The sequence below is a fragment of the Monodon monoceros genome, unplaced genomic scaffold, assembly GCF_005190385.1.
Source record: "Monodon monoceros isolate NGI ecotype Baffin Bay Population unplaced genomic scaffold, NGI_Narwhal_1 Super_Scaffold_14, whole genome shotgun sequence".
Lineage (NCBI taxonomy): Eukaryota > Metazoa > Chordata > Mammalia > Artiodactyla > Monodontidae > Monodon > Monodon monoceros.
The window spans coordinates 64121010-64139762 of record NW_021703770.1 but is presented as its reverse complement, the minus strand read 5'-3'; the positions used below and the strand labels follow the sequence as shown (position 1 = coordinate 64139762).

At 35.5% G+C, this 18753-nt stretch overlaps 1 protein-coding gene across 1 annotated transcript in view; it reads left to right on the top strand.

The window, feature by feature from the left end:
* Nucleotides 1–1131: 1131 nt before the first annotated feature.
* Nucleotides 1132–18753, top strand: part of MCMDC2 (minichromosome maintenance domain containing 2) — a 36718-nt gene continuing 19096 nt past the window's right edge. The window contains exons 1-9 of the mRNA XM_029222932.1: nt 1132–1329; nt 1417–1547; nt 1625–1684; nt 3522–3717; nt 4322–4444; nt 4565–4669; nt 8943–9068; nt 11041–11278; nt 17670–17875. Of these exons, the coding sequence (XP_029078765.1) occupies nt 1236–1329; nt 1417–1547; nt 1625–1684; nt 3522–3717; nt 4322–4444; nt 4565–4669; nt 8943–9068; nt 11041–11278; nt 17670–17875 (1279 nt within the window). The 5' untranslated portion in view covers nt 1132–1235. The remainder of the gene's footprint in view (nt 1330–1416; nt 1548–1624; nt 1685–3521; nt 3718–4321; nt 4445–4564; nt 4670–8942; nt 9069–11040; nt 11279–17669; nt 17876–18753) is intronic.

Below are 18753 nucleotides of genomic sequence, written 5' to 3'. Positions count from 1 at the left end.
TCATGTCTATGTCCCCACTGTATTAAATCAAAATGTCCTAAAACAATAGAAAATATTATGACCCCTACACGAGGATGACCCCAAATTTTGTGAGCTATTTCGTGTATGTTGTTCCTTCTGTGCTCTCTAGTACATTAATATTTCTTTAATAGCACGTAAGTTGTACAAAATTATAATTTTTTACATATCTATTTTCCCTCACTGTACTCTCTGAACAGTAGGGACTATATTTTACTGATCTTTGTATCCCCAGTGCCTAGGACAGTCTGATACCCAATAAATAGTAAATGCCCAATAAATACTTGATAATGAATACATGTGATAGTCATTATTTCTGACTCCTCTAAATTGGCAGCCATTGAAGGCAGGATTCAATCTTATTCATTTTATCCCTAGACCCTAATACAATGTTTGGCATATATTGTTTCCAATTGGTGTTTGCTGTCTTTAAATGAATTTTATGTATTCCACTCTCATTACTATGGTTTAGTGTTTTATGTTGGTCACTGATAGAAAATTTAAAGCCAGAAGAGGCCTTATCATCTAATACAACCCCTTAATTTCCTACAGATGAACCAAGAGAGGTTGGGTGATTTACCCATAGCAACTAGCAAATGCTGGATCTAGATCCAGGTTTTCAGACTTCTTAGGCTAGCTATACTTTGTTACTTATATTGAATTTGTGAAACAGCTTTTACCACTTTCATTTTTTTAAACAACGCCTGCAAGGGGGCCTCATTATCCAATATTAGTTTCAACAAGCATTTTTGGTATACCTACTCTGTAAAGAGACATTTGAAGCTCCTGTTCTTAAATTTGAAATCTTATGGAGAGGCTCATAACCTAGTGTTGATAAAAATATCATTTGGCAAGAGAAACCAGTTTTGTTTCTCTTTGAGTAGGATTTTTTTTTGTGTGCACCGCACGGCTTACCAGATCTCAGTTCCCGGACCAGGGATTGAACCCAGGCCATGGCAGTGAAAGCCCGGAATCGTAACCACTAGGACACCAGGGAACTCCCAGGAATTTTTTAAGTTGGAAATTTTACCTCATTTTATTTCACCCTCAATTTTACATTTAATAGTTTAAACAGTTTTATTATAGATCCTTAAATGTAACTTTTATTTTATTTCTAGGTGTTCCTGTCTTTGCTATGAATTTCACTCTCTATAGTCTTCACCAGCAGCTGTGGTTTAATCATTCAGTAAAAGAGAAGAATCATTAACTAGGAGAAAATGTCAAATCTAAAAATGAAAGAGGCAGCCCTTATCTATCTTGACAGAAGTGGAGGCCTCCAAAAGTTCATAGACAATTGCAAATCCTACAGTGGTATGTTCAGCAAAGTTGACTTTATTTTAGAAACTTTAAAGTCCTACGTATAACTATCCTCATTTTTATACTTGTGTATTTTTACAGATTCAAAACAAAGTTATGCTGTCTATCGATTCAGTATTTTAGTAAATCCCTCTGATATTATTGAGTTGGATGCTGAACTTGGAAATCATATTTTACACCAGCCTTTAAAAGCTGCTCAAGTTTTTCAATCAGTAAGTTAAAGAAAGAGATAATTTTATGCCACATGGAATTTTTGCTAACTTCTTTGGTTTTTTGTTTGAAATCACAGGTCTGTTTTATTGCTGTTAAGACTCTCTCATTAATTGAACAATTACAGACTGAAGCTCAAGTAAGTTTTAGTTAAATTTAACAAAGAAAACTAAGGCACAATACTTTCAAGATACCTTGTAAATAAATATTTTTATATTCATATATATTTTTTGTTTAAACATATTTTCAAAGTTTAATAAATTATCTTACATATGCATCTTTACTTCCTGTTTTATCACTTATAACATTAAACATTTTTATAATAAAACATTTCAAACATACCCCCAAATAAAGAAAATAATACAGTGAACCTCCATATATCTATCACGCAGATTTAATCGTTTGCAATATTTTGCCATACTGGCATCATCACTTTTTTTCTGAAATGTTTTAAAGCAAATCTTTAAAATACATTCTGTATTTCACCCCTACATACTTCGGTATGTATCAACCTCTAAAAATTGTGGACATTTTTGTTATATAACCACAATGCCATTATTACCATTTACAAAAAAAAAATAATTCCTTGGTATCATCTAATATCCAGTCCATATTGAAATTTACCCAGTCGGGGTCTCAAGACTGTCTCACAATTGATGTGTTCAAGTCAGGACTAAAACAAGGTACACACATTATAACTGGTTCTTACATCTCCCTAAGTCTCTTTTAATCTAGAGCCATTTCCTCCCCCTCCTTTTTTATGCCATTGAATTTTTGAAGAAACTAGTTAATTGTCCTGTAAAATGTCTCATCTGGACTTGTCTGATTATGTTCTTGTAGTATTTAACTTATGCCCCTAGACACCAAATTTCTGGAAAAAAAGTTGGCTCTAAAGACTTGCTTAGATTCAAATTCATCTCATTTTGATGAGAATATATCATAGTGTCATGTGTTTCATACTGCCCTACATTAGGAGAACTGTCCTATTTGTTATCCCACTTTTAGCAATGCCACAATTGAGCAGTGGGTGCACATGATGTCAGTCTGATTCCTCCAATATACAGTCTCCCATCAACTGTCACCTAATGGTTTTCGCAGCTACTGATAGTCACTGCCTAGATTCCATTATTTCATTAGGAGTTTCAAAATTGTGATTTTCCTAATTTTAGCAAACTTTCTATATTTACTGGCTGAAACTATCCTGTAAGAGAAGTTTTTCCTCTCATCAACTATTTGGTTACCCTGCAATACAATTTGTACAGGAAAAGTAGAAGGAATGTTTGATTCTTTCCATCTATAAATTTTCATAGTGATGAGTTGAAATATAACAGCCTCCAATGATGACCAATATTTTTTGTTTGTTTTTCCTTTTTTAAATTATGAGGAATTACATGAATTTTTAAATATATCTGATAGGTTTCAATGAATCTTTGTCATTCTTTTTGATGCCTATATTATCTAACTTTGGTCATTGGGAGCTCCTTAAAGTTTGTTCTTATGTCCTTTTGACACATTTCATTAGTTTTTAAGCCCCCCTGGTTTCTATCACAAGGAGATGTACAAGGAGGTCCATCTGGTGTATTTTCTGCCCCATGGAATCAGCCATTTCCCCTAAGGAGCTCTGGTTCCTTTTCATGAGAAATTATATTTAGAGATCTGGGCACTAGAAGTGTTTGTTGCTATTGAGTTGTCAGTGTTTTATAAATAAGTCTTTTCAGTGAATATAGCGAGAAATGTGTATTTTTAAAGAAAAATGAGTTCATAATGATATTTTCAATTAAAATGTAAGATTATAAGGATTTTGCATCTTTAATTTTATATTTAAATCACTTTTCTCTTAATGCTCAAAAGATTGTTTCCTAATACTACTAACAAATTATCTGTTTGATTTAACCTACAAATATACTTACTATATTGTAATGTAAGTCCAATTGGATCTGCAATTTTTATTAATACTATTTTTGTGTTCTTATTAGATTAATATACTGCTGAAGTTAACACATTTACCTCCTCTGCCAAGTTATAGTCTTGATCTTTGTGAGTTTCCGCTTGATTATACATCTCAAAGATTTTATATGATGCAAGGAATTGTGATTGCAATGACAACTGTAACCAAGTATACACAAGGTGCAAGATTTCTTTGTTCAGATGAAGCATGCCCTCTTTCAAAAGGTAAATATTAAAATGTAAAATCAAAGCAATTTATTGTTTAATCTTAAATCATGTTTACAATTAGTTAAAAAACATTCACAGCATAGAAAGAATGGAGTAAAATTAGGTGTCTCCTAATGTTTACAAGTCTGCTTTGCATAATCTTGAAATTCGTTCTTTCTTCCACACCTCTCCCCTATAATTTAACAGGTGCTCTTGTGTTGCTGAAGTACTTGTTTGTCTCACACGCTGTTTCATGACTGTTCATGCTGTTCCCTCTCCATGTAATGTCCTCTCTCAACCCTTTGGCTTAACTTCCAGGACATCTTTCCCATTCATCCCCACCTCTTATTGGGTTGGATGCCTCTCCTCTCTTCTCTCTGAATACTTTGTATATGAATACTGCATATTGAAATTATCTGTTTCTTATTGCCACCTATTGAAATTGTGTGCTTAAGTATCCATATCACCAGTGCCTGGCAAGAAATAGCCATGCAATAAATGTTACTGCTATGAACCCACATGCAAAACTGATTTAATTGTATGTTGAATTAGATTCATTTTAAAGGATTGAAAATGGAAAGCTAAATCTGAAGGCAAATTTAGCTTAACTGTTTTCTTTCAGGATTTCAGTATATAAGAGTGCATGTACCTGGTGCTACAGAGTCTGCAACGATAAGAAATGACTTTTTGTGTAATCTATGTTCATCTTCACTTCAAGAAGACAGAAAATTTAGAGTACTTGGTGGTAAAAAATGCATTTACGTTTTACAATTACAATTTTAAAAATAATGTCTGATATTTTAATGTGGAAATTAAATTGAATATATATGCTAATAACTGATTCTTTTTTACTCTTTGCCTTAAGATAAACAGATAGTTGAAATAATTACCACAAAGGCACTTCGTGCTTTTCAAGGATATTCTAACAACCAGCCATTTAGGTTTCAATCTCTCACAGTCTTCCTCAGAGGTAAGTTCTATTTGCACTAAAATATATAAACTGTATAACTGACTTGTTTATGCTTATATATTATAAATGGTACTTCAAAAGCTTGAAAATAATAGGTCTTCTCTTTCTTGAGTATTTTAAAGAGTCATATTTAGCTAATGTAGCAATTATTCATTCAGTCATACAACATTCACTTAAGATATTAGCACCTGCTATGTCTCAAGCACTATGCTAAGTCTCAGGGTCACAATTATTTACAGTAATAATCTCCCATTATTGTATGTGTATGTCTTATATAAATATTGGAGTTATTGTTTTAAACTATAAGCTTCAGGAGTGTAGGGACTTGGGTTTTTTACTGCACATAGTAAAAACTCAATAAATGTTTGTTAAATAAATGAATGAGCATTGACATATGATTAACTGTTGAGAACTGCATGGGTAAAGACCTGTGAGTAGACAGATTCTGCCATAAAGGAGGAAATCATTATCAGTATCAATCACCCATGGAAGAGTGAGTCATTGTTGAGAAGCCAGAACTGTGAAAATGAGGATGGGGTTCAGTCTCTTTTCTTGGGCTAAAATTGGAAGAATTAAACTTTTCGTAAAGAGAGATCTTGAATGTCAACCATGTGTAGGAAACTCAAGGGTTAGAAAGCAGAGACTCAAACAAGAAGTCTTTTCACCATGGCCTGGCAAGGACAAGGCAGGCGTGTAAGCCCAGATGATAATAGGTAATTTTTAATATCAATTACTATGTGCCAGGCACTTTTACATATATTAACTCATTTAGTCACAGCAACTCTTTCAAGTAGGTTCTATTGTTATCTCCATTTTACAATGTAGAAATGGACACACAGAGAAGTTAAGTAACTTTTCCAAGGTTACACAGCTAGTACATAACACAGCCATGATTCAAACTCAGGCATTCTAGCTTCAAAGTCTATGATTTTAACTACTTAATTCTATTATATACAAACCATACATTACAATATAGAAATTTAAGTGACTATCCAACTTATATTTTAGTAGAAAACCCTTTCTTCTAATAAACTCTTAATAGAACCCAAATACATTTTTAAAAGTTAAATTAATAAAAGCAGGCCTTTGGGGGTTTTCAGCAGAGTTACCCAGACTTCCCAGCCTCCTAGCCTTCCTCTTGACCCTTTCTTGACTTCAGGACACATCCACGATTCCAAGGAACAGTTGAAAAATGATTTGCTTTAATTTTCTCCTTGTAATTCATACTGTATCCTTCATGGGTTTTTTGGGGGGTGGGACAGGGGGAATGTTTGTTTATTTGGTTTGGGGTTTTTATTTTCTCAAATCTTGGGGCTGATTCTTCCCATCTAGTTCTACAGGGTATATCAATATACTCTCTGGCTCTAAAAGAGACAGAGAGACAGAGAGATAGAGAGAGAAACAGAGAGGAGGAAAGAAATGGACATCAGTGTTTGATCACAGAGGGAAGTTAATCCTTACTCCTCCTTGTAAGCCTTTCTTTCATAGTTTTACAACCATCCAAATTCTAACTGTATAATGGAGGATCAAAATTTTTAGTGTATGTTTTTTAGAATAAATTTTGAACTTGTGCAAAAGCTTTGCTCAGTCTGTAGAGGTGAGAGGAACCTAGTAAATTGTCTTTTGGGTAGACTTTATTTATTTTGATTCAAAAGAGTTTATTTGTATTACAAATGGATACATTTCCATTGACGGTATTTGTTTTTCTTTTTTTTTTAATTAATTTTTGTTGGAGCATAGTTGCTTTACAATGTTGTGTTAGTTTCTACTGCACAGCAAAATGAATCAGCTATACATATACATGTATCCCCTCTTTTTTGGATTTCCTTCCCACTTAGGTCACCACAGTGCATTAAGTAGAGTTCCCTGTGCTGGGTAGACTTTAGACATGGGCAGACCCAGATGGGAATTTCAGTTCTGCTACTCAACTACTTAGCCTGGTGCAAATCACTTAACCTCTCAGTTTCTTCATATATAAAGTGGGGATAACAATATCTGTCTTATAGTTTACAATTAGATAATGTGTATAAAAGTGACTTGCCTATATTATAGACTGTGAATAATACTTTTTAAAATGATTTTCTTCCCAAATAAAATTATTACTTATAAGGTCATTTTTATTAACATCTCTTGTCATTTAATGGAAAGATGTTTCATTTTAAACACAATGATCTTGTTTTGCCTTTTGACTATTATAGGAGACTATCTAGTTGCTATGTCACATGCTTCTTGAAGTTAATTCATCACCTATAAGTATCAAAATTTATCAGCAACAAAATTTTCTCAATTTATATTATTAATGCCACTCAATATGCATAGTATACTAAACAAAAGTAACTACTTAGCAACTAACTGAACTACTAAATTGTTGCTGGTTTTATTTGTTTTTAATTTTATATTGGAGTATAGCTGATTAACAATGTTGTGATAGTTGCAGGTGTACAGCAAAGTGATTCTGCTATACATACACATGTATCTATTCTTTTTCAAATTCTTTTCCCATTTAGGTTGTTACATAGTATTAAGCAGAGTTCCCTGTGTTATACAGTAGGTCCTTGTTGGTTATCCATTTTAAATACAGCAGTGTGTACATGTCAATCCCACACTCCCTAACTATCCCTTCTCCCCTCACGTCCCCCCTGGTAGCCATAAGTTCATTCTCTAAGTCTGTGAGTCTGTTTCTGTTTTGTAAATAAATTCATTAGTATCATTTCTTTTTAGATTCCACATATAACCAATATCATATGATAGTTCTCTTTCTCTGTCAGACTTACTTCATTCAGTATGACAATCTCCAGGTCCATCCATGTTGCTGCAAATGGCATTATTTCACTCTTTTTAATGGCTGAGTAATATTCCATTGTATATATGTACCACATCTTCTTTATCCATTCCTCTGTCGATGGACATTTAGGTTGCTTCCATGTCTTGGCTATTGTAAACAGTGCTGCAATGAACATTGGAGTGCATGCATCCTTTCGGACCATGTTTCTCTCCAGATATATGCCCAGGAGTGGGATTGCAGGATCATATGGTAGTCCTATTATTAGTTTTTTAGGGAACCTCCATACTGTTCTCCATAGTGGTTGTATCAATTTACATTCCCACCAGCAGTGTAGGAGGGGTCCCTTCTCTCCACACCCTCTCCAGCATTTGTTGTTTGTGGATTTTTTTGATGATAGGCATTCAGACTGGTGTGAGGTGGTATCTCATTGTAGTTTTGATTTGCATTTCTCTAATAATTAGCAATGTTGAACATCTTTTCATGTGCTTCTTGGCCATCTGTATGTCTTCTTTGAAGAAATGTCTATTTAGGTCTTCTGCACATTTTTTGATTGGGTTGTTTGTTTTGATGATATTAAGCTGCATGAGCTGTTTGTAAATTTTGGAGGCTAATCCCTTGTCAGTCACATCATTTGCAAATATTTTCTCCCATTCTGTGGGTTGTCTTTTCATTTTGTTTATGGTTTCTTTTGCTGTGCAAAAGCTTTTGAGTTTAATTAGGTCCCATTTGTTTATTTTTGTTTTTATTTCCATTACTCTGGGAGATGGATTGAAAAAGATATTGCTGTGATTTATGCCAGAGAGTGTTCTGCCTATGTTCTCCTCTAAGAGTTTTATAGTGTCCAGTCTCACATTTAGGTCTTTAATCCGTTCTGAGTTTATTTTTGTGTATGGTGTTAAAGAATGTTCTAATTTCATTTATGTATATGTAGCTGTCCAGTTTTTCCAGCATCATTTACTGAAGAGACTGTCTTTCCTCCATTGTATAGTCTTATCTCCTTTGTCATAGATTAAGTGACCATAGGTGCATGGGTTTATTTCTGGGCCTTCTATCCTGTTCCATTGATCTATATTTCTATTTTTGTGCCAGTACCATACTGTTTTGATGACTAGAGCTTTGTAGTATAGTCTGAAGTCAGGAAGCCTGATTCCCCCAGCTCTGTTTTTCTTTCTCAAGATTGCTTTGGCTATTTGGGGTCTTCTGTGTCTCCATACAAATTTTAAGATTTTTTGTTCTAGTTCTGTGAAAAATGCCACTGGTAATTTTATAGGGATTGCATGGAATCTGTAGATTGCCTTGGTTAGTATAGTCACTTTGACAGTATTGATATTAATGCCACTCAATATGCATATTATACTAAACAAAAGTAAATACTTAGCAACTAATTGAACTACTGAATTGTTACTGGTTTTAGATCTTTGAACCATATGATCATGTAAAAGTTTCGTTTAGTAAATAGTTATTTTCTTTTGTGTTTAACAATTTTAGATGAATTAGTGAATGAAATGAATATAGGAAATGAGTATAAGATTATTGGAATTCCAACCTGTGTAAAAACATCACAAACTGCTCTCTGTATAGAGGCAAATAGTATCACTTTTTTCAATCCAAAAGGTAAGAAAAATGTTAGTATCATATATTAACAAATATTTAAATTTAAATCCACTTGTTCAGGAAATAAGTATTGGTTGCCTACGTGCTGGACACTCTTCAAAGCACTAGGGATACAGTTGTGATGAGGACAGTCAGGGTTCCTACTCTTAAATCATATGGTAGACAGTCAATAAATCTGTAAACTAATTAATAAGACAATTTTAGATAATAAATGCTGCAAAGGAAATAAAGCAAGATAATGTGAAACCTTGCCCACAGGAAGGACTCCTTTCTTTTGGCTATATCTTATTTAGATTTTTTTTTTTTTTTTTTTTTGGTGGTACGTAGGCCTCTCACTGCTGTGGCCTCTCCCGTTGCGGAGCACAGGCTCCAGACGCGCAGGCTCAGTGGCCATGGCTCACGGGCCCAGCCGCTCCACGGCATGTGGCATCTTCCCGGACCAGGGCACGAACCTGTGTCCCCTGCATCGACAGACGGACTCTCAACCACTGCGCCACCAGGGAAGCCCCTAGATTTTTTTTTTTTTTTAATAATTACCAACAAGAAAAATGTTTTAAGATGCTAAGAGTTAGAGATTAGTTTAAAGGTTTTTCTATCCAACCCTTTGTTTTCTAACTAAGTAACTGTTGTGGTCTGAGAAAAAGAGCCAAATAAAATGGCATCCTTTTCCTCAGCTGAGTTTTGAACCAAACGAGAAATAAGACAAAAGAGAAAGGCAGTTGGTCCCCAAAATATCACCCTTATTACTGATAATATCCTTGCAACCTAATTAAGAATTAAGTAAACAAAAGCGGAGAGCAGACCTGCTCTTAACTTGGCACACAAATATCTAAATATAGGACAGGCTATTTAAATCTTAAATAATGAAGTTAGATTTTTTTTTCTATTCCCTAGATAACCATCTGCAATAACAGAGGCCCAAGTTGAATTTAAATGCAATGGATTCTAGATACCTCTGCTTATTTTGAAGAGAAAGCTTTATTTATTTATTTATTTTTTGGCTGTGATATGTGGTTTGTGGGGATCTTAGTTCCCCGACCAGGGATTGGGCCCATGCCCCCTGCATTGGAAGCACAGAGTCCTAACCACTGGACAGCCAGGGAATTCCTGAGAAAAACTTCTTAAAAGAATAAAAATATTGAAGAAAGAAACTACTAATGAACAATAGGCATTTTAAAGATATTTAAGATATTTTCTGCTGTGAAGTGCTTTAAGATTTACTGATTTGGTGGCAGAACATGATATATATGTAGGTGAAGTGTACTTTCTCCTGCTGAACTCCAGAATTAGGCAGATTTAACCACCCAAATGTGGCAAGAGCTACACTAATGTAGGCCTCCCTTGGTCCATGGGCATCTATGAGTAGAAGAAATCATTGCGCTGTGATGACAGCCTAAGAGGAAGGAGAAAGGGACTGGGTTACATGTGCGCAGCTGTTTCTCCCAAACTGACCAACTGGATTAAAACACTCATCTCTTTCAGGAGTTGGACAGAATAAGGTAGTGGAGAAGGTCTAGAATGTTACAGTATATGTTGAAGTAGTAGAGTATAAATCTCCCCTTTTAACAGCAATAATCAAATATTTCCCATTCTGCTTTTTAGACCTCACTAAAGGTGATAATATTTCAAACATAGATATGTAGAAGCAAACACTGCAGTACAAGAGCCCCATGATCTGGCTTTGCTCACATAGGTCTTAAAAGGAAAAAAATGAGAGATTTGCTTGCAACCCACAGCCAGTCTATGTGGGCACAAAGGTTGACTGCTTCTTCTTACTGCATTCCTTGGGATAGAAATGATAGACCAGAGTGACCTCTGATCATAATTTAATATCATTGTAATAATTTGAATGTGGCATCATTAAAAGAACTGCAATTTGATAATATTTTAGATAAATGGAATTAGATGTCTATAATATCATTTTCTTGTTTTAAAAAACTCTTTTTAACATATATGTAATATTTACTTTCAGTTCCTTCAGGAATTAGCGACAATTTCAGGTGTCTCCTCTCTTTGACTTCCAGCTCGTACTGGAAGTTTACAGCAATACTTGCCAATATCTTTGCATCACAAATTGTTCCTCCTGGGACTTACAATTTGCTCAAGCTCTGTTTGTTGATGAGTCTAGTACAGACAAGTGACCGTAACAAGGAACTGGAAGATTGCCTGGATCTTTTAATTATAACAAGTGATATTCTACTCGTAGACAGGTAAAATATATGACATTATGAATTGGTCACAGATTTGCATACATCTTTTCCATGAGCATTATTACAAGACAAATATTTGGAATTTATCTGAGCAGTATAAATATTTAAATAAACTTTTATCAGCGAAGTTCAAAACTTTTTAAAACGTGAATTGAGAAATGGGATATTTGCTTTCAACATTTTGAGAATCTAACCACTCGAAGTTTCAACTTGTTTCCCCACTCAGACCTTTTTAAATAAATGGCTCCTTTGCAGGCTTCCTTGTCCTCCATTCCCTAGATCAGTGTTCTGCTTTTGTACTTTGTTTTCACTTCAAAATAATCTCCCCGCTAGAGCTAACAAGCTGTTTTCTTCTTTTTCTTCAAGATTCCATTCAATAGTATTGATTCACTGTGCCCAAATAAGGCTGTTAAAAGTGCCAAAATTACTGTTTTGGGGGTGTCACTCTAACCTTGGAGTAAGCCTCTACTCAGCATATTGGGGCTCCCCACTAGCAAGTACCCTTTTTAAAAAGTTACTTAAATGTGCAAAAAGCTAGGAATAAGCTTCATATATTAAATCATGTATGCAAATATAAAGCAAAAACAAATTTATAGAATGAATTTTAAATTAAAAAAATAAAATTCAAATTAGCTCTAACTTAATTGGACAGATGATGTTTTGCTAAAATTAAATCACAATGTAAATATAGTGCTAACTGCTACAGATTGCACCAATTTAATCTTACACTAATGAGCATGAGAATATTTGTTTCCTAACAGCCTCACCAACACTGGGTATTATCAAACTTTAAAATTTTGCCATTTGATGGATGGAAAGTGGTATTTTATTTTAATTTGCATTTCTTTAACTAGAAGTAAGTTTTAGCATCATTTAGAATTTGTTAAACACTTTTTATTATTTTTCTATGAACTCCTTGACCATTGTCCATTTTTTAAATTAAGTTGTTTATTTCTTACTGATTTGTGATAGCTCTTGTAAATTAAAGCCTTTGTCTCTTTTTCTGTTTGTCATTAATCTTTTCCTGTGGTATTTGGGGCTGTATGAGAGATTTGGTGTTTTGTTTTGTTTTTTAGGTAAAATTTACATAAATAAAGTGAAGTAATCAGATCTTAGGTATACAATTCGATGAGTCTTGACAGATGACATACACTCCTATAGCCATCACCTCAATAAGATATGGAACATTTCCATTTTCCTTTACCTTGGAAAGGTCCTTCATTCTCTCTTCCAATTAGTTCTATCTCCACGGGTGATTTCTGTCACCATAGGTTAATCTTCCTGTTCTTGAACTTCGTATAACTAGGATCATACAGTGCACACTCTTTTGGGTCTAGCTTCTTTCGCTTAACATGTTTTTTGTTTTTTGTTTTGGGATACGCGGGCCTCTCACTGTTTTGGCCTCTCCCGTTGCGGAGCACAGGCTCCGGACGCACAGGCTCAGCGGCCATGGCTCACGGGCCCAGCCGCTCCGCGGCATGTGGGATCTTCCCGGACCAGGGCACGAACCCGCGTCCCCTGCATCGGCAGGCGGACTCTCAACCACTGTGCCACCAGGGAAGCCCCGCTTAACATGTTTTTGAGATTGGCCCTGTTGTGTGTATCAGAAGTTCATTGTTTTTATTGATGAGCAGTGTTCCATTATATGAATATACCAGAATTTATCTTTTCTCCTCGTGATAGACATTTGGGTTTTGCATGTTTTGTTTTGTTTTTTTTCATTATTAAAGCAAAGTCCTAGGACAGGGCATGACACACAGAAGATGATCAATTGCTGTTTGATGAATGAATCAATGAATGGATTTGTGGGGGTTTTTTGGCTGCGTTTTAGGTCTTCATTGCTGCGCGTGGGCTCTCTGTAGTTGCAGCGAGCAGGGGCTACTCTTAGTTGCGGTGTGCGGGCTTCTCATTGCAGTGGCCTCTCTTGTTGCAGAGCATGGGCTCCAGTAGTTGTGCCCATGGGCTCAGTAGTTGTGGCTCCAGAGTCCAGGCTCAGTAGTTGTGGCGCACGGGCTTAGTTGCTCCAAGGCATGTGGGATCTTCCTGGACCAGGGCTTGAACCCATGTCCCCTGCATTGGCAGGCGGATTTTTAACCACTGCGCCACCAGGGAAGCCCTGGGTTTTGCATGTTTTGACTATATAAGTAAGGCTGCTATAAACATCTCTTGTATAAGTCTTTTTGTAGACTTAGGTTTTTATTATCTTGGGTAAATACCTAGGAGTGGAATTATTGTGTCATAAGGTAGGTTTATATAACTTTATAAGAAGCTGCCAAACAGTTTTTTAAAGTGGTTTTACAATTTTACATTCCTAACAATGAGTTAAGGTTCCAGTTGTTTCTATCCTCACCAACATCCAGTGTGGTCAGTCTTTCTCAATTTAGCCATTCTAGTATATGTGAAATGGTGTCTCACTACAGTTCTAAGTTGCATTTCCTTGATGACTGCTGATTCAAGCTCTTTTTCATGTGCTTATTAGTTACTCATGTGTCTCCTTTTCTGAAGTGTCAGGTCCTTTGTTCACTTTTAAATGGGGCTCTTCCAGATGCACATCCATTGTCACATATGTATCATGAAATTTTTCTCCCAGTCTAAAGCTTGAGTTATTTTCTTAAAGATATCTTTGATGAGCAGTCCTTTTAGTTTAGGTTATTATTTTCTTTTATGTTTAGTGTTTTCTGGGTTCTGTTTAAGAAATCTTTGTCTACCCCAAGGTCATGAAAATATTCTTTTATGTTTTCTTCTAGAAGTATTTGTTTTTACATTGGTCTGTTTTCTATTACAAGTCAATTTTTGTATGTGATACAAGGTAGGAGCCAAGATTAATATTTTTCCTATGCATTTATCTAATTTTTCCATACCATTTGTTTAAAAGACTTTCCTTTCCCCACTGAATTGCTTTGCTACCAATGTTGCAAATTAGTTGAACTGGTTATAAACAGTGGTTATAAACTGGTTATAAACAATTTTAGGTGTAAAATTGAACTGGGTATATATCTATTTAAACGTTCTTTTCTGTCATTTTGACCTTTATGTCTATAATTATGCCTCACATTCTTGATTATTGTAGCTCTATATTAAGTTTTGAATCAGGTAGTGCAACTTTATTCTTCATTTTTAAGATTTGTTTGCACTATTTTAGATCGTTTACATTTTCTTATAAAGTTTAGAATCGCTTCCCTGGTGGCGCAGTGGTTGAGAGTCTGTGTGCCAATGCAGGGGACACAGGTTCATGCCCCGGTCTGGGAAGATCCCACATGCCACGGAGCGGCTGGACCCATGAGCCATGGCCGCTGAGCCTGCGCGTCCGGAGCCTGTGCTCCGCAACGGGAGAGGCCACAACGCGTACCGTAAAAAAAAAAAAAAAAAAAGTTTAGAGTCTATATGTTAATACCAGCCTCCATCCCCATCACCCCAAAAGAGCCTTTAAGGATTTTGATGGAACTGCATTTAACTTATAAATCAATTTGGGAAGAATTTACATCTTAACAATGTTGAGTCTTCCAATCTGTGAATATGGTATATATCTCCATTTATTTAAATCTTAATTTCTTTCAGCAATGTTTTGTAAAGGTCATGCACATAATTTAAGTTGATTTCTAAGTATTTGGTATTTTTGATGCTATGAAAAATGGTAGTGTTTTATTAATTTTATTTTTCAAATATTTGCTGTGAGTATATAGAGATACAATTGATTTTTGTATTTGGATCTTTTACTCTGTGACCTTGTATCAGTAGTTCAAAAAATTCCTCAGCTGATTCCAATGATTAGCCAAGTTTGAGGCCCATTGTTCTATATAACTAGGCTCTCAGCCTGACTGCATGTTAGAATCATCTGGGATAATATTAAAAAAAACTTTATGGGGCTTCCCTGGTGGCGCAGTGGTTAAGAATCCACCTGCCAATGCAGGGGACACGGCTTCGAGCCCTGGCCTGGGAAGATCCCACATGCCACGGAGCAACAAAGCCTGTGCGCCACAACTACTGAGCCTGCGCTCTAGAGCCTGCGAGCCACAACTACTGAGCCCGTGGTTCGCAACAAGAGAAGCCACGACAATGAGAAGCCCACGCACCACAATGAAGCGTGGCCCCCACTCACCGCAACTAGAGAAAGCCCGAGCACAGCAACGAAGACCCAACACAGCCAAAAATAAATAAATTTATTAAAAAAAAAATTATGACTGTGGCTCACCCCTAGAGATTCTAATTTACATCGTTTGGGATGGGGCTTGGCATTAGAATTTTTAAAAAACCCCAGGCAATTTTTTTTTGTTAAAAAGTATAATTGACATGCAATATCATGTTCTTGTACATCATAGTGATTCAATATTTATATACATTTCAAAATGGTCACCACAATAAGTCTAGTTACCATCTGTCACCATACAAAGTTATTACAATATTATTGACCATATTCTCTATGCTGTACCTTACATCCTCGTGACATTTATTTTATAACTAGAAGTTTGTACCTCTTAATCCCTTTTACTTATTTCACTTTCCCAATCCTCCTCCCCTCTGGCAACAACAAGTTTGTTTTCTATATCTATTCTGTCTTATTTTGTTTGTTCATTTTTTTTTTTTAGATTCCACATATAAGTGAAGTCGTATATAACAATTATCTTTTTCTATCTGACTTACTTTACTTAGCATAATACTCTCTAGGCCCATCCATGTTGTCACAAATGTCAAGATTTCATACTTTTTATTGCTGAATAATATTCCATTATATATATACCACATCTTCTTTATCAGTTCATCTATTCATAGACACTTAGCTTGTTTCCATATCTTGGCTATTGTAAATAATGCTGCAATGAACATAGGGGAGCATATATCTTTTCTAATTAGTGTTTTTGTTTTCTTTGGATTAATACCCAGGAGTGGGATTGCTGGATCATATGGTAACTCTATTTTTAGTTTTTTGAGGAACCTCTTTACTGTTTTCCACAGTGGCTGCAACAATTTACATTCCCACCAACAGTGTATAAGTAGTCCCTTTTCTCCACATTCTTGCCAACGCTTGGGTTGTTTTTTGTTGTTTTTTTTGTGTTTTTGATAACAGCCATTCTGACAGGTGTGATGTGATATCTCATCATGGTGTTGATTTGCATTCCCCTGATGAGTAGTGATTTGACTGTCTTTTCATGTGCCTGTTGGTTCCCCAGGTAATTTTAATGTGAGCTAGGGTGGAGAACCACTGCTCTATAGGCTTGCAAATTTTCTTTCTAAATCTTACTCACCCATATTGTATATCTTCAAATTAGCATCTAAATTCTTTGGAATGACACATACACTAGACATTTTATAGCATCTACCTATCCACATTTAAGAGATACTGCTTCACCCTCTTTGTACCATGTCTCTACTCATCATAGTAGATTGCACCAGCAAGCTATGATTTCTGTGGCAAGGATTTAAAAGCTAAGCTAAGATAATCATATTCCTTTCTTATAATTTAAATTTGAGAAATGAAGAGGTTGAGGCAATTGGCAAAGAGATTAGAAAGCAAAAGGATGTATCAAGAGTTATCTTGATACATAGGTAACAGGGGTAGTCATGATGAACTACTGGCAAGCCTAAATGCAAAAATTTTGAATAAACGAAAGAAAGCAATTCATAAAAAAAGGAAGTCCCCGTTCAAATGTCATTTCTCTGTAGCTTTCTCTGACTTCCGTCCAGGAGGAAATAATGATCTTTTATGGATGTCCTCATGACATTATTTTAGTACTTATCACATCGTGTTTTAGTTTTTTGTTTACATCTCTCTAGGCTGTGAGCTTTCCAAGTTAAGGACCAAATCTCATATATATATATTGTTAATAACCTGAGACAATACATAGCAAAGACAAATTCTTTTTTTTTTTAATTAATTAATTATTTTTTGCTGCATTGGGTCTTCGTTGCTGTGTGTGGGCTTTCTCTAGTTGCAGCAAGCAAGGGCTACTCTTCGTTGCAGTGAGCGAGGGCTACTCTTCGTTGCGGTGCATGGGCTTCTCATTGCGGTGGCTTCTCTTGTTGTGGAGCACAGGCTCTAGGCGTGTGGGCTTCAGTAGTTGTGGCATATGGGCTCAGTAGTTGTGGCTCACAGGCTCTAGAGCACAGGATCAGTAGTTGTGGCACACAGGCTTAGTTGCTGCACGGCATGTGGGATCCTCCCGGATCAGGGCTCGAACCCGTGTCCCCTGCATTGGCAGGAGGATTCTTCACCACTGCACCACCAGGGAAGTCCTACATATACATTTTTATCCACAGCACTAGTGCTCAATAGACATTGAATCAAATTAAATCTCATTGTATAGCTATTATACATTATGACTTCTGAAAATCAAATATTAAATAAGTAATATTTGTAATGAATAAGTAATGAATAATTTATTTTTTCCCTTAGGCTTTTGAATTTTAGTATAAACCTTGTGCCCCGTGGTATACGTCATCCAGTCTCTACTGAAATTTTTCCTACTCTATCCAGGAATAAGTATGGAACTGGAGCAGTTAGCATTCAAGGTGGCAGTGCTTTGCTAGCTAAAGGTGGTATCTGCTTTATAGGAGACTTGGCTTCACACAAAAAAGATAAACTTGAACAGCTTCAATCAGGTAAACAGTATTTTTTCAAATTAATTTTCACCTGTTTAACTTATAGTCTTATCAGTGTCAAGGGGTTACTTAACAATTAAGATTGTATTATACACGCTTTAGGAATAGAGAAATTATATTAAATGACATATCTCATTTTACCTTTATAAATAAAAACAGAGGAATTTAATGTGCAAATGCATTGTTTTAGGCTTTGCTCTCAGTTGTGCTAACACATGAGTTTGTATTATGCCAGATTTATTTCCTTTTCTTGTCTTATTGCATTAGCTAGGACTTCCAATATGATGTTGAAAAACAGTGGTGAGAAGGAACATCCTGATCTTGTCTTGCTCCTGATCTTAACAGGAAAGTTTCACGTTTCTCACCATTGAGTATGATGTTAGCTGTAGGTTTTTTGTAGAAGTTCTCTTGCAAGTTGAAGAAATTTCGCTCTATTCTTAATCTACTAAGAGTTTTTTAATAATGCATTGGTGCTGAATTTTATCAAGTGCTTTTTCTACACCTATTGATATGATAATGTGATTTTTCAATCACATATTGAAAAATGTGATATGCCTGTTGATAAATGAATGCCTGTTGATATTATGGATTACATTAATTGATTTTCAAATGTTGAACCAGCTTTGCATACCTAACATAAACCCTACCTGGCTGTGGTGTATAATTCTTTTTATACATTGTTGGAATTGATTTGCTGTTATTTTGTTGAGGATTTTTGCCTGTATATTCACAAGAGATATTGGTCTGTAGTTTTCCTATAATATCTTTTGTCTGGTTTTAGTATTAGGATAATGCTGCTTGGGCCAGATTATAACTAACAAGGATATGGACAGATAAGTATCGGGCCAAGAGAAGTTAGGGCCTTACACTCTTAGCAT